General features: G+C 45.9%; 1 protein-coding gene across 3 annotated transcripts in view; it reads left to right on the top strand.

Annotated features, from left to right (window-relative positions):
- Positions 1-26,112, top strand: part of Nedd4l (neural precursor cell expressed, developmentally down-regulated 4-like, E3 ubiquitin protein ligase) — a 299,659-nt gene that overhangs the window by 83,186 nt on the left and 190,361 nt on the right. For all 3 annotated transcript variants that reach the window (XM_013018975.1, XM_013018974.1, XM_013018977.1), the window contains exon 2: positions 11,248-11,321. In XM_013018975.1, coding sequence (XP_012874429.1) covers positions 11,248-11,321 — 74 coding nt within the window. The remainder of the gene's footprint in view (positions 1-11,247; positions 11,322-26,112) is intronic.

A 26,112-nucleotide genomic window follows, 5' to 3' on the forward strand; every position in this document is an offset into this window, starting at 1 on the left:
GCCATTTGGCCCATCAGCAGTCTGATGAGCTCTTTCTGCATTCTGACAGCCTTATCCAGTTGTGCATATCAGCTGCAAATTGGATTAGCCTGCCACCTGCATCTTATCCAAGTTTTCTTGGCTCAAAACCTTGAGGAGGATGAATCTAATCATGGAGCCCTGAGACATCCCTGGATTTTTCTAATGATTCTACTCTGGCCTGGGTCTGATGAACCAAATCTATTGTCAGTCAGCCTTCACGTGCTCTTCTGATCCAGGAAGTTAGAAGTGTGCTGTTCAGTGTTGCCAAGAGTCTGCTGAAGTCTACACACCCTAGTCTGTATGTGACACAGCCCTGAGCTACTAATCTTGTCAGAAAAAGGAAGATTGTGAATCTTATTTTTAGCCAAACTTAGACATGCTTTGTGGCACCCCCCCTCCATCCTGGGACTTAAACTCTGGGCATGAATGCTGTGCCTAAACCTTTTTGTGCTCAAGGCTAGCGCTCTACCACTTGAGCCACAACACCCCTTCCAGTTTTTTCTGAGTAGTTTATTGGAGATAAGAGTCTCACAGACTTTTCTGCCTGGGCTGGTTTCAAACCGTGATCCTAAGATCTCAGCCTCCTCAGTAGCTAGAATTATGGGCGTGAGCCACCAGTGCCTGGCTTGTATTCTTTTTTTTTTTAAGTGTTGATGAACTGTTTTGCAGTTTACATTCTTCCTTTGCTGTGGACTACTGTCATGTATTCACATACCTGTGTGCACACGACCCCCCCCCCAACACACACAACCCCCTCCAACCACTCTTTCATACCTGGCTCTGCCAGTCTGGAAGTATTGAATGAGATGAGGGTTGTTTTATGGCTCTTCTGCCATAAATGGTTACACATATCCCGTGTTCTGTGTGAATTTGAACTCATGGCCTAGTTACTGTGCCTTAGCTTTTTGTTCAAGGCCAGTGCTCTACTATTTGAACCACAGCTCTACTTTGTGTGTCTTTTTCCAGCCCCCTTGGCTATGACTTTATCTCCAAGGACTTTCCTGCTTTGAACTGCAAACACAAGATCTCAATCTCCTGAGTAACTAGGATTATAAGCATGAGCCTCTTGTACCTAACAGAATTGTACTCTCCTGTCTTCTGTATTTACGACATGGGTCTGTCTCTGCGCTCCTCTGAGATGATTGGCAGTGGCTCTCTGTTGCTGTGTGGTATGATTTGGAAGAATCAGTGGTGGAGACCTTATGTCAGATGCCACCAGCTCCTTGGGTCTTTTCCCTGTGCTTGCTCACATGGACAGGAAAGCTTCTAGTTTCAGTGCTGGTTAGATAGCTGCTTACAAAGCACCTTCCTACCCAGGAACTTGAGTTCCCTGTCGAGGAAGAAAGTCATAGCAAACAAGGCACTGGTGGGTATATACGAGGTGTGTGGTCCATGTGGCTGGAGAGGTTGGGAACGTGTGGTGACAGCAGGGGTGACATAGGTGTCACCTGGTCAATCATGTTGCATCGTCAGGCCTGAGCCTGGGAATGGAAGAGGATGGCTGTCCAGAGTGAAGGAAGCAGGCCCCTAGCGGAGGTTCTATGGCAGTGTCCTTCTAAGTCCTGCCTGTCCCTTGGGTGCTATTGTTCTTGGGAAGCAGGCTCACATCTCCCTGCTGTTGGATGAGCCTAGCCCAAGTTTGGGGCATCAAGTGAAGCCCCTGCTCTTGGCCCACTCTCAGTAGGCTTCTATGGTAGATTCTGTTTTGCCTACAGATGCTCATCCTTGGTCCTGTGTCTTCACACCCAGGCCCAGGCTGTTTGCTCAAGGTCAGATCTACACTGGCCACTTGTGTCTGTCTTAAGAGCTTTATTCAAGAGTGTCACCCTGTGTTTCGGGGGCTGTTGACACACTGACCGGAGCCATAATCTCATCTCATGCCTTTGGCAGAATCTACCCAGGATGGATGACTTCATTGCAGACTCTCCTGCAATTCCTTCAAGTCAAATGAAAGAACCGCTAGGTCTCATTTTTCTGCAAGAGGTCACCCTTAAGTCTGCCAGGAAAAATCCGCAATCTTATATCCCGACTGATGTTTGTTTGGCTTTCCACCAAGTGCCATTGTGTATTATGGTCATTTTGAGAACTAGAAACATGAGATAATTCTCAATCTTGGAGGAATTAAAAAAAAAGTTTCCTGTCTTCTGGTGAGAGGCCGATGAGAACAAAAGAACCATTGATAAATGGATTCTTTGAAGACCGTTTACAGGGAGTTTGACCAACTTTCATTAGCAAAAGAGTGGCCATGTCCTCTGTGCCACAACCCTTGCGTTTATTTCATGGGCCTCTCTCTTCCCACAGTCACTGCATTACTGTGCATCTTGGCAGGTGTACATTTCACATTTCTAGTTGAGGGTCACTCTAAAAGTTTGTTCATATATGGAAGAACTTGCATTCCTGCTGAGGAATGCCTTTGAGTGAGGGTAGTTGGGAATCTTCCTCTCTTTTCCCCCTTCCTCCCTTCCTTCCCTCCTTTCCTCCCTCTTTCCCTCCCTCTTCCCACCCTCCCTGCCTCTCCCTCCCTCCCTCCCTCCCTCCTTCTCCCCCCCCCCCCCCCCCCACTTTTTTTTTTTTTCTGGTGTAGGTGCTGGGGCTTGAACTCTGGGCCTGGGTGCTGACCCTGAGCTCTTCAGCTCAAGGCAAGTGCTCCACCACTTGAGCCACAGCCCTACTTTATCTTCCCTTTTTATGCTGGTAATGGGGCTTGAACTCAGGGTCTAGGTTCTGTCCCTTAGCTTTTTGCTCAAGGCTGGCTTTTAACTTTTGGCTTTTGGCTGCTTAATTGGAGTTAAAAGTCTCATGAACTTTCCTGCCCCAGCTGCCTTTGAACCTCAATCCTCAGATCTCAGCCTCCTGAGTAGCTACTATTACAGGTGTGAGCCAGCAGCAGGGGACATATTTCTTGATATGTGACTTAGTCTTGCTCAGATCTGCTACTCACTTTTCAACCTACCACTTTCCTCAACCCCACTATTCAGCCATGTGCTAGAACTAGGGCTAGCCTCCTCAAAGGCCCTGGCTCTGCTCTATTCAAAGCTTGAACAAAGGCATCCAGTGTTGCGCTTACAGGAAGCGATGCCATGTGAGCACTTTGCATGCCTGGGTCAGAACCGTGTCTGGTTACCTGTGGGATTCAGTGCGAACCCCACTGAATGGGCACGGGGATTGGCAGGAATCTGGAAATGCTTGACCGCAGTTCTGTTGGAACTGTATTTCAGCAGCGGGGGCTGTGGCTTTGGCTGGTAGCCTGTCAGCCCTTTCTCCTTCTAACAAACAGCACACTTGGTAGTCACAGTTTTATTCTTCTAACTCCTGTGATGAAGATCTATCTTCCTTACTTGGCTAGCTGGTCACATGCAGTGCACATAATAGCCAAAAAGCAAATAATTCCAGGAACTATCAATACCAAAAAAATCAATATACAAGACAAGCACTTAAATTGGACAGAAAAAGACTACTTTTCCTTCACAATTATATATTCTAGAATGTTCTTCTAAAGAGACCAAGGGCCTTGGTTGGCATTTTTCCCGTGCTCTTGCTTCTTGCATGCTCTCTCTGTGAACACTGCAAAGTGGGGGCCGGCAGAAAGCTTCCAGTATCCCCTCACCGCGCTTCGTGTATCTGTACAGTGATTTCTACAGTGTCTCCATGAAGGAAGGCTGTCCTAGGCCTCATGGTAGTTGAGCTATTACCCTTTATAGTTCTTCATTTATAGCTACCCAGTGGTGATCTTTCATCTGTGTGAGAAGGATGGATTCTAGAACAGCTGGTACAATGACCCCCAGCTCATTCCGAGAGAGCCAGTCCCAGGGCAACTGTTCTGTAGTTGAGTGTAAGGGACTTTCTCTTCCCTCCTTTCTCTTCCTCCTCTCCCGCTTTCATAAAAGCTTGCTCAGATTCCAGCTGTGGCCTCTTACTGAGTTGGTACCCTTAGTGCCTCATAGTCCAATAGAACTTTCTGTTTACCTTTTCAAAGTAAAAGAAAGAGAGAAAGGAGTCAGGCCAGGCCCCATTGTCCCCATCAAGGGCCCTTCCCCGGTGACATCCCTTTTCCTTTTCCCCTTGTTTTACCCTTCCCCACATAGGATAGAATATGTGATACAATAAAAGTTGAGACATTTTCAGCTGTACTGAACCCTATGTTCCTGCAAATTTATAGGCCCTAAAGCCATCCCTACTACTCGTGCTTGACTAAAATGCTGTAGGACTGCAATGTGACTGTGTGGTCCATGTTGGGCTGACAGTGAACGCAGCGCTCTGCTGGACCGGTTCCTGACAGGGGCTGTTGTTTGGGGGATGGAGCTAGGGCCCCAGGTGTAGTCTTGGTGTTGCACTACTCTTATTTTCCATACTTTTGTTCTTATGTTCTGCCTCTATCCCACACCTGTAAGAACGTTGCCAGTGCACAGGTCCCTTCCCTGGTGACTATGAACGCCACGGGGCAGTGATGTACTTCGTCCAGCTTGGTATTCCTGTTTGCTGACACCATGCCTTGGTCACGGGAATCACCAAGGGCCTTTTTGATGCATAATGGACGGTCATAGTGGAGGCCCCCAGAGAGGTTTGGGGAAGCCACTGAGAAAGTGAAGAGTGGGAAAGGTTTCGAGGGGGACAGGAAGTGAGGGGGACAAGCTATAATGAGAATGAGATGACAGGACTGTGTGTGAGATGGGGAGCGGCTAGGGCAGTGACAGAGGCTTTTGCTTTTTTCATGTGGCTGGGAGAGGGGTGAAGAGGCAGGACAGAAGATATGCGGGACAGCGACATCCTTTAGACACAGATGCAAGGCGTTGTATAGAATGCTCGTATAGAATCACAGAATACACAGCATCAGGGTGACTCCTGGGTTGTAAAGGGCAGACTGTGTGGTACCCAAATGCCCACGCATGTCCAGCAAGGCCAGTACATGTACCACTAGAGCGGGGCCTGGCTAGTGGAGGGGTCCAGTGTGCACGCCTCTGTGTGTGTGTGTTTGTGTGTGTGTGTGTGTGTGTGAGTGTGAGTATGGCAAATGCTATGGTAAGAAAGCCATGCCTTCCACTTTCGCCGTGAACCTAAAACTGTTCTACAAAAGTATAGTCTTAGTCTTAAAAACATATGGAACAAGACGCCATCTCAGGGCTGGTGTGATGACAGGTCGGAGTAGGGAGATTAATGACACTTAATGCGGAGCAGGTGCAATTCCTGCAATTAGATTCTTCTTTTTAATTTTTTTATTGTCTTTTTTGGTACTGGGGATCCAACTCAGGACGTTGCACTTGTTAGAGGAGCGCTTTGCCACTGACCTATATCCCCACCCTTAGTTTATTTTTTTTAAAGCGACTAAAGTGACATATGTGTCATCTTACATATTTCAGTGGTCCAATAATACTGTCTCTTTTTTATTATATTTTAGTTTGCTATAAGGGTGCTTTATAGCGGGGTTACAGTTACATAAGGAAGGTAATGAGTATACTTCTTGTCAAACACGTTGTCCACTCCTTTGTTTTTCTCCTACTATCACTCCTCCCTCCAAAAAAATATTGTCTCTTGTAGTCCAGTTATGAGCCTGCAAAGGTTATAGGTTGTAGCTAGGTTATAGGTTATAGAGTAGGAAAGGTAAATACATAAATTAATTTAGGAGGCAATGACCAAGATATTGCGGCTCCTGACTTCCTTGACTTCAAGGACTTCTTTGACCACACAGACAGCTGGTGGGCGTGAGGCTGGGTCACAGGGACTCCCTGTAGAGGAAGAACATGATTTCCCAACCTATACCTATCACCTTCTTTGGGGAAAAGTAGCTCCCACTATAGATAAAGATAAAAGGTAAGATGCTGTCATAGGCGAGGGTCTTGGAAGGGAAGGCAAATTTTAGTATGGTGAGGTTGTATGTGTGTGTGTGTATGTGTATGTACCAGTTGAGGGCTTGGAGTCGGCCTGGACACTGTGTTTGAGCTTTTGTGCAAGGCTAGCACTTAGCCACAACTCCACTGTCAGCTTTTTGGTGGTTAATTGGAGATAAGAGTCTCAGGGTGTGGAACTGTGATCTCAGACTCTCCGGTGTAGCTAGGATTCAGGTGTGAGCTACCTGTGCTTGGTTAATGTGGTAAGTTTTGAGTTAGAACACAAAATATCTCTACCATGGAGATAGTGTGTGTGTGCGTGTACACATGCTTGTACATGTACCATGCTCAAACCAGGGGCTTAACTCAGGGATTCTTTCCCCCCTCCCCCACCACTCAAGGCTGGTGCTCTACCACTTGAGCCATACCTCCACTTCCATTTGTTTTTTGATGGTTAGTTGGAGATAAAAGTTTCAGGGACTTTTCCTTCCTGACCTGGCTTTGAAATGAGATCCTTGGATTTCAGCTTCCTGAATAACTACCATTCTAGGCATGAACCGTCAGTGCCCAGCTCAGAGACAGTTTGATGGACGATGTATTCCGAAACTTTGTGAATAGGCATGGCAGTCTAGTAACCACTTAGACATTGACTGGGGCGAAGGACTGCTGGAATTCCATCCACCTATCATACAGATGAGACTCAGGATTCCATTGGTCTTTCAGATGAGTCTCCAGTATTCTGCCTGTTTCTAAGCAGACACCTTGCTTGTCAGTGTGTATATGGTGTATAGGCCACTGTGTGGTGTGTGGTTTGACACTTGCTCTTTGTCTTGATGGAAGCATTAGAAAAAGCTGAGGTGCACAGCATGTGCTACCTGATAATCATGCAGAACAACAGGTTGATAACAGGAGGAGACACCCGACATTGTATTTGGCCCTTTCTCTGCCTTTCCTTTTCTGCTTTGTACAGTCGGTGTGTGGATACTGTTTTCATGATCTAAGCCAAGCCACTGTGGTTAAATATTTGATTTGACTAGAGTCATTAACAGAGATCAAAATACCATACATAGATTTTACGAAAGTAATAAAATGTCTCAGAAAGTTACAGTTGTTCTGCCTGGGGCTCATTGCATGCAATAAATTAGGCACACCCGTGTCACGTGTTGCCCTGTTGAATGACCCCGGCTGCTTATCTGTATGCAAGCTTGCCATTTTGAGGAAACAAAGATAAGAAATTTCCTATGCATGTGTAAAAAGTATTTTTATAGGCTTTGCTTGAGCTTTGGAGAGTGGAATTCACTTCTGTTAAACAGTAAGTGCTTAATAGAGGCCCTCTTTTTGCCCCATTTTCCAGCTGTCACCAGTATATTATATAAGAGGACTCCTTCGTATCTTCTAAATAGCTCTACCTCTTTGTGGGTTGCTGAAAAAAAGCAAAACAAAATGATAACAGTTTTTTTTTTTGTTCATGAGAGAAGTAGGCTTATTTTTAAAATATAGCGAGCCTAGATGGTGCCATTATTGGTGATTCAATTTTTTTATTTTTTCTTACACATTCCCTGAAATTCTTATAAAAGTTGACCCTCCTTTTGGGGATGGGACTTAGCGCAGGTACTCCAGTTTTGAACTACACTCCCCAGCTCCAAAGTCTAGTTTTTAAATGAAAAATGTTTCACAAAAGGCAAAAAAAGGCAGATAAGCAAACAAAAATCATCCGTCAGATATGGTAATCATTTAATATCGTTCTTTCCTTTTCCATTTTTACCTTTTGCAGATGTATTATTGACAGTTTAAAGAAACAAACTGATACTGTGTATGTGGGTAGGCTTACCGCAGTTTCAGACTTTGGTTTTCAGCGGAACTAAACAGAAGTCTGTTGCCAACTCATGATGAGGGGGCTCAGCAGGTTGTGGAGTGTGTGTGATTTAGCACAAGGCTGTTGAGAGGAACTGAGGATGTCTGATGAGGTGGACTTAGGAGCCAATGCAAGAGCTCTTCATTCTTTCTGTCCATTTTTCATTGGCCAAAACTTTATCACATGACTACCCCCTAACTGCAAGGAAGATTGGGAAATGTAGTTTAGCCCAGTATGTGCAGATGGAAAGTGAAACAGCATGAATAGTTTCCTTTTCCTTTTGTAAATCAAGCTCACTGTTTTGAAATTACTTCATTTGTATAACTGTTATTTTTCCACCTCTACCTTGCTGAAGGCGCAGCGTGTGTGTGTGTGTGTGTGTGCACGTGCGTGTGCACGCATGTGTGTCATGCACTTTACCTCACTGTTCTTCTTGAAGTTGTCCTTTCCCTAAAGCCTATTCTTCACAATAGCCACAGTGGATCTTCTAAAATCTTAAGTCACATCCTGTCATCCCCATGCTGGAAACTTTCCAGCGCTGCACCAGAAGTAGTTAGAATAATGTCTGCCTTCCTTGGCTCTGACCTCACTGCAGGCTCACCTCTCTGGCCCCTCCCTGTGTTGCACCCTACCTGATCTCTGTTGTTCCTCAGATCTGGGTTTCAAATGTCTTTTCTCCATCCTCACACATTGTCTACCTCTTTCTCTGCTGAGTTGATTTCACTTCGCTGTCATATTAGCTCCAAAGCAGTTACCACTGTCCCAAATTGCCTCGTTTGTTTGTGTCCTATCTTTCCATTCTGTCTTTCTGCCGATTAGATAATGGGTTCTGTGAAGCAGGAGCTGTCTTGTTTTATATCTCTCTCCCCAAATACTAGTTGTGGCACATGATAGCACTCACTAAATACCTGGGGGGTTGAGGAATGCCATTGCTGACTCTCACCCATTTGTAATGAGTCTGTTTTAGCACTTGTTTACGGAATTAACTGTCTACTATAGAGAAGTCTTTAGATTTTTCTTTTTTAGTTGAAATGTGCTTTGGTGACCATCCTTTTGGATAAGTTTCTTGTGTTTTTCTCTTATTGGTGCTTTTTTTTTTTTTTAAAGGATTGATTTCTTAAGTTTGTTGAAAGAAAAATAGTGACAAGTGCCTGTGGCTCACATGTAACCCTAGCTACTCAGGAGGCTGAGGTCTTGAGGATTGAGGTTCAAACCAGCTTGGGAAGGAAAGTCTGTGAGACTCTTATCTCCAATTAACCACCCAAAAGCCAGAAGTGGAGCTCTGGCTCAAGTGGTAGGTCTCTAGCCTTGAGTACAAAAGCTCAGGAACAGTGCCTAGGCCCTGAGTTCAAGCCCATGGACCAGCATTAACAAGAAAGAAAGGAAGGAAGGAAGAAAGAAAGAAAGAAAGAAAGAAAGAAAGAAAGAAAGAAAGAAAGAAGAAAGAAAGAAAAGAAAGAAAGAAAGCAGTGTTGCAATTGCCCTTGAGAAAGCCTGCCGGCCTGCATTTGCTGTGTGAGGAGCCTTGTGGGCTATGTTCGCCAGAACACCGCAGGGTAGGCTGGCTGGTAAGGGACGGGTGCATCATCTGTATCACCATGTCCTTAGATCACAGAGCAGATTGAATCAACAAACAGCTTTCCTTTAGAAAAGTCTAGTTATTCCTTTATTTTCCTTATTTTTTTTAAACAACTGTTGCTTGATCTTTTTTTTCTTTTGCCTGCTTGGGAAGTAGGTCTGTCCTTGTCACACTGTCATCCAGCGTGAATACAAACCCAGGCCTCCCAGGTGTGTTAGCTGCATTTATCCTGTTCCTTTGAACCAGTTAAGATTTGATAGAACCTACCATCAAGCCTTCAAAAGTATGGACTGTACCCAGGATTCCCAAAAGTTCCAAGAAATAGTTAAGCAGAGTCCTTTCCCTCCCTCCCCCTATCCTCCCCCCCCCCCCCCCCCCCGCCCATGGGCTTCTTCTCTGTGGTGTATGGTTACCTCAGTCACATCCTCAGAGCAATGCAGAGGGAGGGGCACAGCGTGAACACAGGTTACTGTGCTCCTCCTTCCAGGGTTAGTTCCTTCCCTGCTGCCTTAGTAACTCTCAGGATTTATTCATCCTTTGGACCACTCCCAGCAGACATCCATCTGCCCGCCCTGTGTGGCAGCATTCAGAAGAATCGCTGGCTTCCATATTTGAGTGAGTCCCCTTCTTTTCCTGACAGATTCTCATCATCCATTTCTTCTGGATGATGCTATTCCCCTTTCAAGTTGTGTCTGCACTCTCCTTTGCCAGGAAGGCCAGTGGTGCCAGTTTGTATGCCATAGGTACTTGTCAGCTATGAGCTCCCCTTAGGTGTGCAAAGAACTCTGCAGAAGCATCGCCATACTTGGTCTGTCTGTGGAAAATACTTTCCCTGTGGCATCCTTTGAGCCAAGCAGCGCATGGAGGGCGTTGCAGGGTATGCAGCAGAAGCTCACGGAGTAACAGAAAAGAGCCTCTGCCTGTGGACCGTCCCATAGAAAGAAAGAGTTCTGCACTCCCTCTCTCCATCCCTGCCTTGCTCACTTCCTTCCCTCTCTGCCATTCTTGGAGACCAAACTCAGGACTAAACAAGCATGCCACTACTGAGCCACACTCCCAGCCTGTGATTAGAGGAGGGTAAATCATAAGCACAAAGTGAGGAGTCTTTTTTCTATTTATTTGTGTGGGTATGTATGTTTGTATGCATGTGTGCATGTATGTGTGTATATATGTATGTGCTGGCACTGGGACTTAAGGCCTGGGCACTGGCGCTGTCCCTTAGATTTTTTTTTTTGTGTATGCTATTGGCACCAGGTTATTATTTTACATATTTGTGTTTCCCAGACCATGCCTTTTGTCATGATGCTACTGATCCTTAGGTCATTTGCAGTCGATTCATGTTTATATTTTCAAGATCAAGCTCAGTGGCCAGGGCATAGTTGCTGCTTAGGACATACTAGAATGAATGAATGAATGACTTTTTGATGTGGGGTGGTTTTACTGTTCAGAGTGATTCATTTTATTAGAACTAAGGCATTATTTTTCTAACTGATGTCACATTTCAAAAAGCAATCTGATTTTGAGGAACTGTTTTACTTCATAAGATATTTATTCCTTTCTATTTCTGGACATACTTACAAATACACAAATATCAAAGGAGTCCTTATTTTTATAGTATTTATGGAAGTTGGTTGTTCTTGAACGTGCCTGGAGAGTTCCATGAGAGTTCATGGCTGTGTTCAGGTACAGCTGGGAAATGATCCTCCAATGTGAAGAGTAATTGATGTTAATGACCTCGTTTGAGTCAAGCTTGGGTTTAATTAACTTGGATGCTTCCGTTTCTATCTCTTAACATTGTAGAGCTATAGTAGTGCTTGTTGTAAGGAGGGATTGCCTGTGTTTGGCTTGATCTAAATCCAGACACTCATGGAGAAGCAGTCATAGATATTAATATTGGGTGAGGTGAGAGAGAGCGAGAGCAGTCTATTGAAGATTGGGATCTAACCTTGTGTTTTTCTCTTCGGCAGGGGGAATCCCGCATCCTCAGAGTAAAAGTTGTTTCTGGGATTGATCTCGCTAAGAAGGACATCTTTGGAGCCAGGTATGTTTGTTCTGTGGGCTTCCATACTTTTTAGATTGTGATAGAACTCGTGACCCCTGGAGACTTCTTAAGCCACATCCAAGGGCCGCCTGCAGTGGTTGCTTCTGTGTCCAATTGGTATACGCTGGCCAGGGCTGTATTTGCCGAGGGAGTCTAAAGCCTTTATGACTAACTGGGCAATTTGCCTTGGGGTGGGCCATCACATGAAGAAATTAAGGTCTGGGTAGGTTTCTCTTTTGGGTAGGAAATACAGCTTGGGAATATGACTATGGTCATTTTAGTACATTTAAGATCCCTCGAATCCATAGGTTCTGGATTGAGCAACCTTAGGTCAAAAGTATTTGGATGAAAGATTGCCTCCAGGTTCTAGTGCTTACACCTATATAATCCTAGCTACTCGGGAAGCTGACATGTGAGGATCACAGTTCTAAACAAGCCCTGGTAGGAAAGTCCAGGAGACTCTTACCTCCAATTAACCAGCAAAAAGCTAGGTCTGGGGCATGGCTCAAGTGGTAGAGTACCAGTGTTGAGCCAGAAAGGCTGTGGGATAGTGAAAGGCCTTGGGTTCAAGCCTGAGTACTGTTTGTCAACACACATAGTCTCTCTTTCCCTCCCCTCCTTCATCCCCCCCTTCCCCCGCCCCTTCATCTGTGCCTCTCTCATTATATTTTCTAGACCACACAGTGTAACAACAGTTTGGACATCATTTATATTGCGTTAGGCTCCCTAGCCCTCTAGCAATGAGTTATGTGGACATGTGTGGTTTCATACAAATACTAGAGCACGTGGCACAGGGGACAGGAACACCTGCAGATTTGGATGTGTGGGTGTTTTGGAACTCGTCCTCCACAGACGCGCAAGGATGACTGCACCTTTCTGGATTAAAAAAAAAAAATCCTAACTTAGGAAGACAGGGAAGTATATCTTGTTCCTAGAAAGCGGATTCCCTTGCTGTGTACAATCTGCAGTAGGAGGTCTGGTGGTTTGGATGCCTTGGGGATTCCCTGTCAGGGCAAAGCTCAAAGGGGTTGTGGGGATCCCGGCTGTGGGCAGATGGGAAGGAGGCAGAAGGTCCATGTTACAAGGTGGCCTTTGTGTGGGCAGAGCTGTGGAGATCTGTAGTATTTGGGGGTGATGGCTTTGCACCCTTGGCCAGAGACAGGGGAGGTGTAGCAGGTCAGAGTCTTGGTGGAGTAGAATGTGGCTGTCTGGTGGTACAAATGGGGCCTTCATCCCCCCTCGCTCTGTTGAGGGGGTGGGGGAAGTTGCCCGAGACTCTTGAGGACTGGAGCTTGTGGGGGACCCGTGGCCGCCAGTCTCCCTCTTGTAGAGTTTCCGTCACCCCTTGAGAGGCCTGGCCCCCATCCAGCCTGGAGGATTCTGATGGTTTTCCATCTTCTCTCCAAAGCCCAGTCAAAGCGGAGTGAAGGACCCTTTGCTCTGAGCAAATTGGCCAGCTGAGCTGTAGTGGCCCCACTGAGCATGGTTGCGGTGGCATGCACGGAGGGCAGCCGAGGCAGACAGACGCTTCCCTGTCCACCATACCCAGAGGTGGCGAGCGGGCAGGCGCCGGGTTCTCACTCATACCAGGGCACTTTGATCTGGAAGAAAGCACTGCCTTAGATCCGACAGTCAGGACACGTGAGGCAATCAGAGATGTGGTTACTGTAGATCAGAAGCCTCAGTCTTTGTGATCTGTTCTGTGTGGTGTGTGTGGTGTGTGTGTTGGGTTTGGAAGACTATGTGATTTTTAGAACAATGCTGAGCCTAAGGGGGGCGGGGGATAGGATGATCTTTGTTCTTTACTCTATTGAGATGCATCCCAGCCCATGCAGACATGGTTGGTGCCCTGGCTCGGCCTGCAAGGCTCTGCTGGGCCTCATCTCCTCCATCTCGCAGGCTTCATCCACCACTCACGGGCTCCTGCAGGTCACTCCTATGCTAGGCGTAGATCTCTCAGTGACTCTGCTTGCTTTGTACTTAGAATCTTTTCTGTCTCCTGCACTGGACAGTCAGCATCTGACGGCTAGGGCTAGATTGTATTATTCTTTATCTTTTGGCGCCTAGTACAGCACCCCGTGGGTCCTCTAGAAGTAGTTAATGAAATACTGCTCTGTCTCCTCCATCCCTCCTTTCCCAGTTTCTTCAGCAAAAACTCACACTCCATGGTTGAGGCTCTTTGCTCTGCCTGGAATCTGTTCACATCTTACCTGGCATCTCCCAGGAGCCAGTTCCAGTGTCACACACCTGGCCCTGGCCTCCGGCTGATGAGGATGATGGGGCCGTAGCTCTGCTCCCTCCTCCAGCCCCTCATCTTGGCAGAGTTGGAGGCCTTGGAGACCGTGGTGGATAATGACGTCATGTCATGGGGTGCAGAATGATTGTGGTGTGCTGGCGGAGGCCCCTTTAAAGTCCCTTTGCCTGAGGGCTCCATGGGCTCACCCTGCTTTGTCCCCCAGCATCGTTTTGTTTTGTTTTTGTTAGTCCTGGGGCTTGAATTTACGGCCTGGGCGCTGTCCCTGAGCTCTTTTGCTGGGTTAGCACTGTACCACTTTGAGCCACAGCACCAATTCCAGTTTTCTGGTGGTTAATGGGAGGTAGGAATCTCACAAACTTTCCTACCTGGGCCAGCTTTGAACCATGATCCTCAGGTCTCAGCCTCCTGAGTAGTTCAGGTTACATGCATGAGCCACCAGAGCCCGGCAGTCTCCAGCATCTTACAGAGTTTCTACACAGACCAGTGAAGGATACCTGCCAGCGCTTGCAGAACTGTGAGTGGGGAGAGAGGAGGTCAAGGGAAGCAAGTGCGGGGATGGCATCAGAGAACAGAATCTTGGGCAGTTGGGGATGGCAGATGGATGCAAACTTGCTACAGAAGTACTTGTGGTCATCTCAGAGACATCCATGTGGGTGAATAAGGCCACACTGGGCTGAGAATGGAAGGGCCAGGCCCAACACCAAGCATTAGGAGACAGGGCAGAGCCAAGAACGTCAGCCACAGATGAGGGTGTACACAAGCCTGGTGAGTCATCTTGGCCATTATCCTGCCCGGGAAAGGGAGGTCAAGAGTCAGGCATTGGGCAGCCAGCTGCCTGTCAGAATCAAAGCAGTTACAAGAATCAGGCTACAAAAGCATCTAGAACACAATCATATGCAATTACAAGCTTTTACCAGGAGGCCTCATGTGTGTGTGTTTTTTTTTTTTAAACACTGTACAGAGGGGTTACCATTACATGAGCAAGGTAATGAGTATATTTCTTATCAAGCATTGTAGCCTCCTCCTTTGTTTCCCTTCTCATCCCATCCTCCCCCCCCCATCCCCCACTCGTGTGTATTTTTTGATAGGGCAGGGATGAATCCTGCTGTTTGGCCACAGTGAAGTGTGCAGTTTGGATAAGCGAGTCCTGGAATCCCAGGTTAACGTCAGGTGTGCATGGCACTGCATACAGCTCCATCAGTTTTGTCCATGTTTTAGGAAGAGACAATAATTAGCTGGACACTGGTGGCTCACGCCTGTAATCCTGGCTATTCAGGAGGCTGAGATCTAAGGATTACAGTTAGAAGTCAGTCCAGGCAGGAAAGTCCATGGGATTCTTATGTCCAATTGACCAGCAAAAAGCCAGAAGTGGAGCTGTGGCTCAAGTGGTAGAGCACTGGCCTTGAGTTGAAAAGGCGAAACGACAGTGCTCAGGCCCTGAGTTCAAGTCCTAGTACAGGCATGTGTGCCTGTACACATAAGCACAGAAGCACATGCATGTATGTGCATGTGTGCACACACGTGCGCGCGCGCACACACACACACACACACACACACACACACGCAAAGAGGGAATAATCGTCTCCATTTGCTAGGTGACAGAATAATCAATACATTGTCCTTAGCCCAAGGCAGATGAGGGGGTAGGGGACCTGTTAGTCTGGATTTATGTGACTTCTGGTGCCATGCTCTTTCAGTGATAGGTTAACACTTCTCCGGCCATCTTGGACCATTAGCTTTCTTCTACAACTCAGATGGACAGTTTGGTATAAGTTAGCAGATTTAAAGAATTAGTCATTGTCACTGATGGCAGTTGACTAGTGGTTTTTGAATTGAGGGTAAATTCATTAACTATTAGATTTAAAATATCTGTACTTTGCTAAGCAAGACCTGAAAGTTTCTCTTTTAGGCATAGGATGTCTTTATAGGTTTCAGACTGTGTTCTTTGTTAGTTTGTATCACCAGGCCTTTAACCTGTAGTCATTGGTGTAAGAAGCAGGAACAGAATAAGGTCACTTCAGTTCCAGTTTTGTACCTAGCTCTGCCAGCTTTTCCTCCTTGGTTGTGAGCAGAGCCTTCATTTGAGGTTACTAAGGTGAACTTGAAGCTAGGAAGCTGTTCTTGGATATTTAACAGTGAGAGCTAAGACACCAACTCCACAGTTCCTTGCTTTCCCAAGTACAAAAAGGAGCAAGATACCTGTTTCACGGGACCTGCTTTTGCCTTGTTATCATCTTTCCTTTTGGCAGCTAGAGGTTTGAACATTTAAAACCCACATGAGCTGCAGGCTTGCAGAGGACGTGGTACAAGCTCTTCCTGTCTCCTGGTGATTGAGAGTCTTGAAACCTTAATGTCAGAAAATGGGACCAGCTCACTTTGCTCTCCTTTATCTTGGTTTAAGTTGTTAACATTTCCCTCTTGAGCTTCATCTCCCTACCCCTCAGCTCCCCAGTATTCAAAAGTGAATTAAAGACATCATGACATTTAGCTCCTGAATACTGCAGCCCACAGCTGCACAAAACAGGAACTTACTACTGGGTAACCACAGTGCCCATTTCATAAAATGGAAAGTAATTGCATAATGGACACTGTTACCTTGTCCATTATCTGAATTTCTCCAGTTGTCTCTAAAATGGCCTTCCAGCCAGTCTGTTAAACTTCACCCTAGAGTTATGTATTGCACTTAATTGGTAGGTCAGTTAGACTCCCTTAATTTAGAGTAGGTCTTTTCCTCCTTTTGATGTTATATTGAGTTCAGGTTAGATGTGTGTATGTATGTATGTGTGCTGCACATGCGCGCATGTGTGTGCAGGAATGGGTGGTGGGCACAGTACTCAGGTGCTGGGCGCAGAACTGAGATGGGTCCCTGGTGTAGTGGGTAGCATGGTGACATTCTGATTTTTCTAAAGTCAGATGACATGATTTCCCTCCTATGGCCAGCAAGCAATTGGTAAAATGGTGATAGATATATGTTGGCATTCTATACATGCAGACTTAGAATGTGAATTTACTTTTCCCATCATTCTGATGATGATTTTGGCTGTTCTTTCCAAAACATCATACAAAGTAAATCTCCTGAAACATGGAGTCGGTGAGTCCCTGGAATCCTCTCTGCCCTGCATATGCACAGCCTTGTGGGCCACAGTGCAGACTGGTGGCTCCTGTGGACCAGGTGGAACCCACAGATGTGTGGAGCATTTAAGATTATGACTAGATACTCATAATAAATAAATAAATTAATTAATTAAAAACCTGAGCCAACATTTGGGGGGGGCGATTTGACATTAAAAAAAATCTAAGCTGGGCACTGGTGGCTCATGCTTGTAATCCTAGCTAATCAAGAAGCTGAGCTCTGAAGATCCTGGTTCGAAGCTAGCTCTGACAGTAAAGTCTGTTAGACTTATTAACCTCCAAAAAACTGGAAATGGAGCTGTGGCTCAGGCGGTAGAGCACCAACCTGGAGCAAAATTGCTAAAGGATAGTGAGTAGGCTGGCCCCGAGTTCGAGCCCTAGTATCGGGGCGCGTGCGCGTGCGTGCGCACACACACACACACACACACACACACACTCCATATTTCCAGATTTTTGGCAAATATTAGTGATCTAGGCACATGGGCTGGTGTCTGTATGGACGACTAGAGGGGTGTGCTGGATTTCCACATAGGTAGGACTAAACCCTTTAGGTTCCCAAGTATCCTATACCTCCTCGCATATTCCAGTGCTATGTCTGTCCATCTGCGCATGGGCCTGTATTTGATTTTGTGTTTAGCAGTTAAAACTGGCTTCTCAGACAGGTGCTGGTGGCACATTCCTGTAGTCCTTGCTACTCAGGAGGCTGAGATCTGAGGATCCTGGTTTGATGTCAGCCTGGGAAGAAAAATCTATGAGACTCTTAGCTGCAGTTAACCAGCAAAAAATTGGAAGTGGAGGTATGACTCAAGTGGTAGAGCACCATCCTGGAGATAAAAAAGCCAAGCAAGAACATGAGTCCCTGAATTCAAGCTCCAGTACTGGTGTGTGTGCATATACACACATACCACCACCACCACCACCATCACCACCATCACCACCACCATCAACAACAAAAGAAAAACCCGACTTCTTCCTGCGTCACAGGTACCTGACGCTGTGCAGAGGCTGTGTCTTTGATCCTCAGGCCTTCCCTTTTCTCTTGGGGCCTTCTTTAGCAACCTTGCTGCCTGTGGCATTGCTTTGCATCACAGCATCACTCACACGAATGGCCTCTGGCCCCAAAAGTGTTTGTCTCAAAATCCCTGCATCAAATTGTCCAAATGACCACTGATGGAGAGCCCCAGAGAACCCAAGCCAGGTGTGTTGATCTAATTGCCCAGCCTATCACCAGATATCCAAATCATGTAAAAATAGACTTTCTCCTTCCAAATGTACAAAAGACCTTTTCTATCTCCAGAGCAACGGCTTACATTTCATGCTTACTTCCTGGTCTTTAAATATATGACTGTATACAGAGGCTGGCTTGTCGCCAGTCTGTCTTAGACCTCTAGGCCTGCTACTTTCCAATCAGTGCCACAAGAATCCATCTTTCCAATGATCTTGAGTCAGGGAGAAAAGGCTGAGTCCAGTGTGCACATGGCTAATTGAGAAAGCAGAATATCTAAGGGATCTCAAGATTTCCGAATGAATTGTAGGGTTCTGGGGGTGCGGTGGGGGAGGGAGGGTTGTTCCTTAGGGTATTAGAGAACATTCTTTGTTTGGAGTCCTGACCACCAGCCTTTCTTGCTTCCTGATGCATGGATATTTGGGGTTTACAAAGTAGCCCTTGACACTCCCCATCCCCAGATGTTTTAACAGATAGAGGAAGGAAAAATCACAGGACTTTTGCCTTCTTCTGTCTACACTTCTGCAGTGATCATGAAAAAGCCACTTAGCAGGTACTTGATAAAGTTTGCTAAACTGGTCAGAGAGGAGCCAAATGAAATGAAATGAAATAGCACTGGAGGAGCTAGGTCAGGGTATCAGAGGGCCTGACTTGCAGGACAATTCTGGGGTGGTGAGGTGGTGAGCCTGTGAGCCTGTGCTCTGCTCCCCCATTCCCCCCCTCCCCGCCTTTCTCCCTGCCCACAGCCCATGTCCCTATGCTGTCCTCTGCCTTGACTCTTGCTTTTAATTATAGGGTATTGTTTCTGTGTAGAAGAGGCTAAGGTATAAGGAAGGGGAGGGCTGCCGATCCGAGATGGGTCTGAAGTGGAGTCACTTCTGAATGTAGAGCAAGGAGGAAAGTAGCTACTTTTAGATCTTGAACTAACATCCAAGCCTTCAGGAACAGGCACAGGAAGTACTGCAAGAATGGGTTCTGTGGTGTGATTACAGGTGCCAACGCTACCCTCTCCCCAAAGGTGCAGTCCCTCTTGGTTAGTGGTGTCCACAGCTAGGCTGCTCTCCACCCATCCCCACTGTGCACGCATGGGACTGTGCTGGCCATGCATGCGCATCACTGAAAGTGGGCGTGCACCATTACAGCTAGATGTCACGCCTTCCTTTAAACATGGACTATCCCAAATCCATTCTGGTAAAATATCACTGGAACTCTGACTTGGACTTTAGTATGACCCTTCTCCCCCCGATAAAGCCCCCCAAAACAGTCTACGAGTATTGGCTTTGGGCCAGGGGAATGGGATTCTTGGCTTTTTCTCTTCTTTGTCCCTATTGGAACACCCAGGGACAGGGTGCTCTAGCTTGGCTTCTTTTGCTCAAGACCAATGCACTATAACTTAAACTACACTTTCACTTCTGTTTTTTTGTTTGTTTTGTTTTGTTTTTGCTGGTTCATTGGAGATAGCCTCATGGATTTGCTGCTGAGCTGACTTCAAACTGGGATCCTTAAGAGATCTCAGCCATCTGAGTAGACAGGACGACAGGCAGGGGCCACCAGTACCCAGCTTGCTATAACTTTTTACTTATTCTTTTTCTTTTCACTTTCAAGGCAGGACATTCAAAATATAGCTTATGAAGCTCTTGGATATGCATGGTGAATTTTAAGGTCTCCAAATGAATGCAACTGTAAAAATGTTTTGGTCTGAGAGAAATTTATCCTCACTGCTCTGTGAATAAAACACATGACTAACAAACGAAATTGCACTGATACGCAGACCGGCTGATGTAGATACATAACTTAGTTTAGTGTGTTGCAAATCTTGCCTGCTTTCCTTCCTGAATATTTCTTAGACTTTGCGACCTCAATACTGATAATGTTTAATAAAGAATCTGCAATGTGTAACTCCTCAGTAAATTATTAAAAGGACCGGCATTCCTACTGTACAATATCAACACAGCTGATAAAAATAAGCCTGGCCTGTCTCCTTCCTCAGGAGAATGGCCTTTGGCACTTTCAAGGCCCAGTTTTGCTTTTTGCCTCTCTTGTTGCAGGTCCGTTCCTAGGTGTGTGCTTTGGAAGATGTGATGTGCATTGTTTTACGTCCCTGTTACTTGAAGATGCTCAAAATAAGGTCACACGCAGGGAAATAAAGAGGCATTTGGATGAGCAATTGGTTCCGCTTTGGAAATTGCTAGGTGCCATTTCAAAATTGGTGAATCTTCCAAGTGTATCCTGGTTTTTTCTCAAGTCAGAGAACTTCGTCCTGAGAACATCATATGAGAAGGTTCTCTTTCCTGGAGTGACCCTGCTCAGTTTATTCAGAGATCAGGGACCTTGACTTAGTTGAAGTGATTTCAGACTTTACAGAGCTAGTCCTGACGACCACAATGGACACAGTGTATTTCCCCACAGTGGTGTCAGGAAACATCATGGACGCTCGTTAACTATACAGCCAAGCCATCTTGTTTTCCACGTGAGATTTGAACCACTCTCAGGGATGTGTCATTTGGGATCCTTTGTCCTTCTACAGTTTCCTAGCTTGCAGTGTCAAAATCTTTGATACTGTTCTTTCTCTGGAACGTTCTGTCTGTCCCAGCACCCACAACCTGGAAGTTGTCTCCATGTTGGTTTGTCAGTGTTGAGGATTTCTTCCATGGGGTTCCTGTCTGCCTTCTTTGTCCCTGTCTGTACGCACAGAATTCATTCTGCCTCTGTTATGGGTTCACGTCAACCCTGAAGCCATCCCCAGCCTCTTGTCTTGAGCTTCTCTGAGCAACCGCACTCAGCCCTGTGGGTCCTTGGAGACCACACACTTCCTCCTCTGCTCTCTGGTGGGCACGTGACCCTTCCCTTCTTCCTCTGTGCACAGCCAACTTCTGTTCTGTTTGTGAGTCCCCATTGCCAGTGTTTGCCGCACAGACCCTGGCCTTTGTCCCCCGCCTATGCGGCTTTCTGCATGGCACTTCCTGAGCCTGGGTGTTGACATTTGTCTCCTCCAGGCCTTCAGCTCTGTGTGGCTGGGAGCTGTGTCAACAATCCTCACTACAAGTCCCACATTGGCTCAGCGATGCCAAGACCATAACTGTCATCCCCCGCCCCACGCTCCCAGGGATTTGGGGAAGGAGGGCTCACTCATCTAGGCCCTTGGCTCTTAAGCTGAATGTTTTTCCTACTGTGTGTTTTCCAAGTGATTTATGTGTGCCCACATGTTGCCACTTTCAGTAATTTTTTTTATCATCCTCCAGTTATCTTTATGGCCCAAACTTTTTTTTTGGGGGGGGGTGGTGCTAGTTCTGGGGACTGAACTCAGGGCCTGGGCATTCCCCCTCAGTTTTTGTGCTCAAGGCTAATTGCTCTACTACTTTGAGCTACAGTGCCATGTCTGACTTTTTGGTAGTTAATTGGAGATAAGAGTCTAAGTAACTTCTCTGCCAGGGCTGGCTTTGAACTGCAGTCCTCTGATCTCAGCCTCCTGAGTAGCTAGGATTACAGGCGTGAGAGCCACTGATGCTTGGCTCTTTTTTTCCCCTCTCTCTGAAAAAAAAAATGTTTGCAGGATTTATGTTGTATTATTGACTATATCCCAGTTACTAGTGAACTACTTCCCATCCCTTGGTGTTTCATTTATTTTTTTATTTTTATATTTTTTTGTGACAAGTCACACGGTAACTGGGGCTGGCCTTGAACTCAGTTCTTTCTCAGACTCTTGAGTGCTGGAATTACATGTATAAACCATTAACCAGACTCTGCCTCACATACTTTAAACATGTTGTAAATCTTGACATAGAACTTCTCTAAAAGTGCCCATCCCATTATGCTGGGATCCTCCGAACTTGAAGGTTAACATAGATGCCATTATTTTAAAGGAAAACCCCACTTTTAGGCCCTGCCGCTGTGAAGTTCTTAAGGGGTGGGAACTGCAGAGACCCTGCAGGAAGTCTCCCTGTGCAGGTTGTGCTCAAGTGTGTTGGGGAGATAGAGCTCCCTCTGGTGGCCAGACTACCTGGTGCATTTTTATTTTAGACATGGAAGTTCATTAATCCATTGTTTTTTTTTTAAAGAAAATATTCATTCAAATCATTTTTTGAGAGATATTTAAATCATGTTCAAGTAGTGACACAGAGAAAGAGTCACTGTACTTTAAGAAGTTTGTAGTTTTCACCTAGTTGAGTTTTGAAGTAAGGCATGACATACTATTAAATATTATTTCCTCCTTTTCTGTTTCTTTTTTCTGCTACATAATTTTCTAAAAATTTAGGATCATCAGAGTAAATGACACACACTTAAAAGGAGTAATTGACCAATGTTGGAAAAAATGGAAGTTTTCAAATGAGCACTGTATTCCAGTATGGTCCCCTAGGAAGAATAAGTTAGAATGCATTTTTATTTTCAAATTTTAACAAATTACAACTTCAGCACTCTTTCAGATTCCTTTAAAGGAAAGATTTACCTAGACTTAACATTTTTTCTTGTCATCCTCTCCTCTTTCTCCTTTTCCTTCTCTTCCTTCTCCGTTTCTAACTTCTTTTTATCAGTACCAGAGTTTGAATTCAGAGTTTCATATTTTCCCAATAAGAACTCTACCACTTGAACCACACCTCCAGCATGGCTCTTTGCTGGTTTTGAAAATAGAGTCTCATGGACTTTTCTGCCTGAGCTGGTTTTGAATCAATATATTCCAGATCTCAGCTTATTTAGTAGTGAGGATTATAGCCATGAGCCATTGGTACCTAACTAGACTAACATTCTTAATGTAGAAAAGCAATATTGCTAAAAGTAGTGCCTGTCTATATGTTAATTAAGGAGAATGGTATGGTTTGTCTCCAAGATATTTACATTTGGCTTTGGAATAAAAAAAAATAATTCCCTTTACATATGGCTCTGAGGCCATAGGAAGCCTCTGTACTATAGAGAAGCTAATTAAGCAATCTGCCATTAAAACAATTAAAGGACTCAGAAGAGGATAGAAAGGTCTTCAACATTATTTTCTATTTCTATCTTTTCTGTGTCGCTAACGTGGTAGTGATGTTACTTTTCACATTGATCAAAATGACCCTCAGGGAATAAATTGCAGCAAGCGTTTTTATCTTTTTTTTTTTTTTTTAAACTAGAAGGCTGCCTAATTTCCTTCTGGTGCTCTTGAGTAGTAGTATGAGTTGTGTCTTGATGAAGAACTCTGGGAGCCAGGGAGTCCATGGAATCTTGGCCACATCCCTGAAGGGGTCTTTGGCAGCAAAGAATTTAAAACCAAGTAGGGCCTCACATACCCACGGGGAAATGGGGCAGGCTTTGCCTGTTGGCCAATACATTTTGAGATAACACATGTCCCTTCTCGTGTGTGTGTGTGTGTGTGTGTGTGTGTGTGTGTGTGTGCGTGTGTGTGCATGCACATGTGTGCTTGCCAGTACTGGAGACTGCCTGAATTCAGGGCCTGGTCACTGTCCCTTAGCTTTTTTGCTCAAAGCTAGTATTCTACTACTTGAACCACAACTCCACTTCTGGCTTTTTGGTGGTTAATTTGGAGATAAGAATCTCACAGACCTTCCTGGTGGGCCAGTTTTAAATCACAGCCCTCAGATCTCAGCTTCCTTAGTGGCTAAGATTACAGGCCTGAGCCACTGGGGCCTGGCTTCCTTTTTGTCTTATAAAATCTGCAAAAACAGACAAAAGCAAAACTAAGAAGAAAGCCATATATGTTTCATGTTTTCAGATATTAGAACAATAATATACTTTTTTTTTTGGTATTAAGATTTACTACCAGAGCGAATAGGACAATTGCCTGTTTTTTCTAGTGGCCTCAGGATTAATGCATCTTAAATACCTTTTTCCCCCCAAATTGGAAGGTAGTAGGTTCTCATGAGCTAATAATGCTTTCACATGATAAATCCTGATAATGTTAAGACATTTTATAAATACAAGGTCTTCTTGTTCATTTACTCTGGCAATGTCAGGATTTGGACTCAAGGCCTTACACATTTGCTCACCAGGTGCTCTACCACTTGAGCCACCCCTCCAGACCCACTTTTGGTAATTTTGGAGATGGAGTCTTGTGGACTTTTCTGCCAGGGCTGGCTTAGAACCATGATCATCTGGATCTCACCTTCCTGAGTAGCTAGGATTACAGGTATGAGTGCCTGGCTTAAGTGTTCATTTTTATTTAAACACCTTGTCCCTGGAAAAAACTGAAGAAGTCAAGAAACAAATGAAATGAATGTCTCAGATGAAAAGGAACATGCTGTCTGAGGGGAGCCGGGCTGCCTTAGATCTGATGGTTAGAGAGAGAGAGAGAGAGAGAGAGAGTGAGTGAGTGTGTGTGTGTGTGTGTGTGTGTGTGTGTGTGTGGCAGGGGGTGTTTGTCCTGGTTAAGGTTGTGAATGCTTCAAGCAGGGCCTGGAGTTGACTTGACACAAGTTGTATCCATTCCAGACACCAGCTAGAGAGCCTGCTGAAGAACGGGGCATTTCTTCTGATCCTTTCCCCCAGAAAAGAGTCCGGGCTGTCCTGATTGTCTGAGTAGGGGATGAAAGCCCCCAGCCTTTGTCCCCAAACCACTTAGCTGGATCCTTTGAGCATTTCTGTGTTGAGAAGCGTCCCCTCCCAAATTCAAGTGCTGCCCCATGTGATTATATTAGGAGATGATGGCCTTTTAAAGGTGGTAAATCCAAGAGCGCTCCCCGGTGAAAGGGATTGGAGGCCTTTGCGAAAGGGCTTGATAGTCCAAGGACAGTGGCTCAAGTTTATAAGCTCAGGTTCTTGAGAGGCGGAAATAGGGAGGATTGCAGTCTGATACCAGCCAAAAGTTACTGAGATCTACCTTAATCAGTAAAGCTTGGCACAGTGGCGCACTCCTGTCTACCATCCCAGTGACGGGGGAGGTGGGCAGATCACAGACCCAGCCTGTCTGACAGAGCAGTAGAGCAGCGCCCTTGCAAATGTGAAGTCCCGAGTTTAAAAACCTAGTACCGCCCAAAGGAAAGAGAGCAGTAAGCTTCATGGGTCTGATGCGCAAAGGTTGCTCTTCTGTTTCTACCCGGTGAGTGAGTGTATAGTGCTTCCATCCCGAGGATTTTGGCCTTTTGCCCCAGACTGGGATCAGTTTTTGTCTTTTTATTATAAATTAATCAGACTAAGATATTGTTGTTTTCATCGTTGTCATCACCAGTATGGGCAGGCTTGGCGGTGAGAGTTCTTCCTGTGTGTCTGACTTCACCTTCCAGAATCCTGGGCCAGTTGTTGGCGCCCCCCCATCCCATCCCCCCACCCCAGCTCTCCGTACCTTGTGGCTGTCATTTCAGATTTTTCCTCAGATGGGATTCACTTACATTTGAGTTGGTTCGCCATTACATTTTGCAAGAAACAGCAACAACAAAAAACCCTATGGTAGCAGCGTGACTAACTTTGAACCATTTGGTTATTAAGTCATTTAACTTGGGTCCTCTTTCTTTTTTGGTAGCCTGTATTTTAACTTCTGGTGCCAAAGGAATGACAGCTTTAGAAGAATCCCGGCAAAGGGAGGAGACTTGTGTTTTGCTGCCTCCAGGGTTTCCTGTACTGCCAGGAGCAGTTTTAGGGGCGCCCCCTCGTGTCTGGTGGGGGGAGGGGGATCTGCACAGGAGGCTGCCCCTCCTGCCCGCTCGCTTCCTGCCAGCAGCCCATAGTGGCTGGGAACAAGGCCATTTCAGAGACCATGGCAGGCACATCTGGGGTCCTGCAGAAGTTTCCAGAGGCCCGCCAGTCAGCACCTGCAGTTGTTCTGAAAGGTTCCTGCAGCATCCAGCTCATAGGCCTGGATTTTGGGGTGCAAAAAGGTATGGTTCCCCAGCCCGGTTGGCTCTGTTCCCTCTTCTGCACCCCCTCTTTCCCATTGTCCTCCTCCCCCCGCCCAGGGGAACTGGCCAGGCTGGGTACTTAGCACCAGCAGTGCACAGTACTGCTAAGCAACAAATGCAGGCTCCCTCAGCTGCCACTGGAAGGATTAAGCAGGGCCTTTCCAGCCACGAGGCTGGCTAAGGGGCAGCCTGGCCTTCCCCATCAGCTCCTCATACGGAGCCTAGAGGTTAGCCACGAGATCCTGGAACTGAATTCCAGAAGCATCCATCTCTTTTCCATACCAGACATCTTGAAACTTAACAGTCTTCCTCAACTTTTATTTTGCGGTGCTGGTACTGCGCCTCACCCTG

The sequence above is a fragment of the Dipodomys ordii genome, unplaced genomic scaffold, assembly GCF_000151885.1.
Source record: "Dipodomys ordii isolate 6190 unplaced genomic scaffold, Dord_2.0 Scaffold43, whole genome shotgun sequence".
In the NCBI taxonomy this organism is placed as follows: domain Eukaryota; kingdom Metazoa; phylum Chordata; class Mammalia; order Rodentia; family Heteromyidae; genus Dipodomys; species Dipodomys ordii.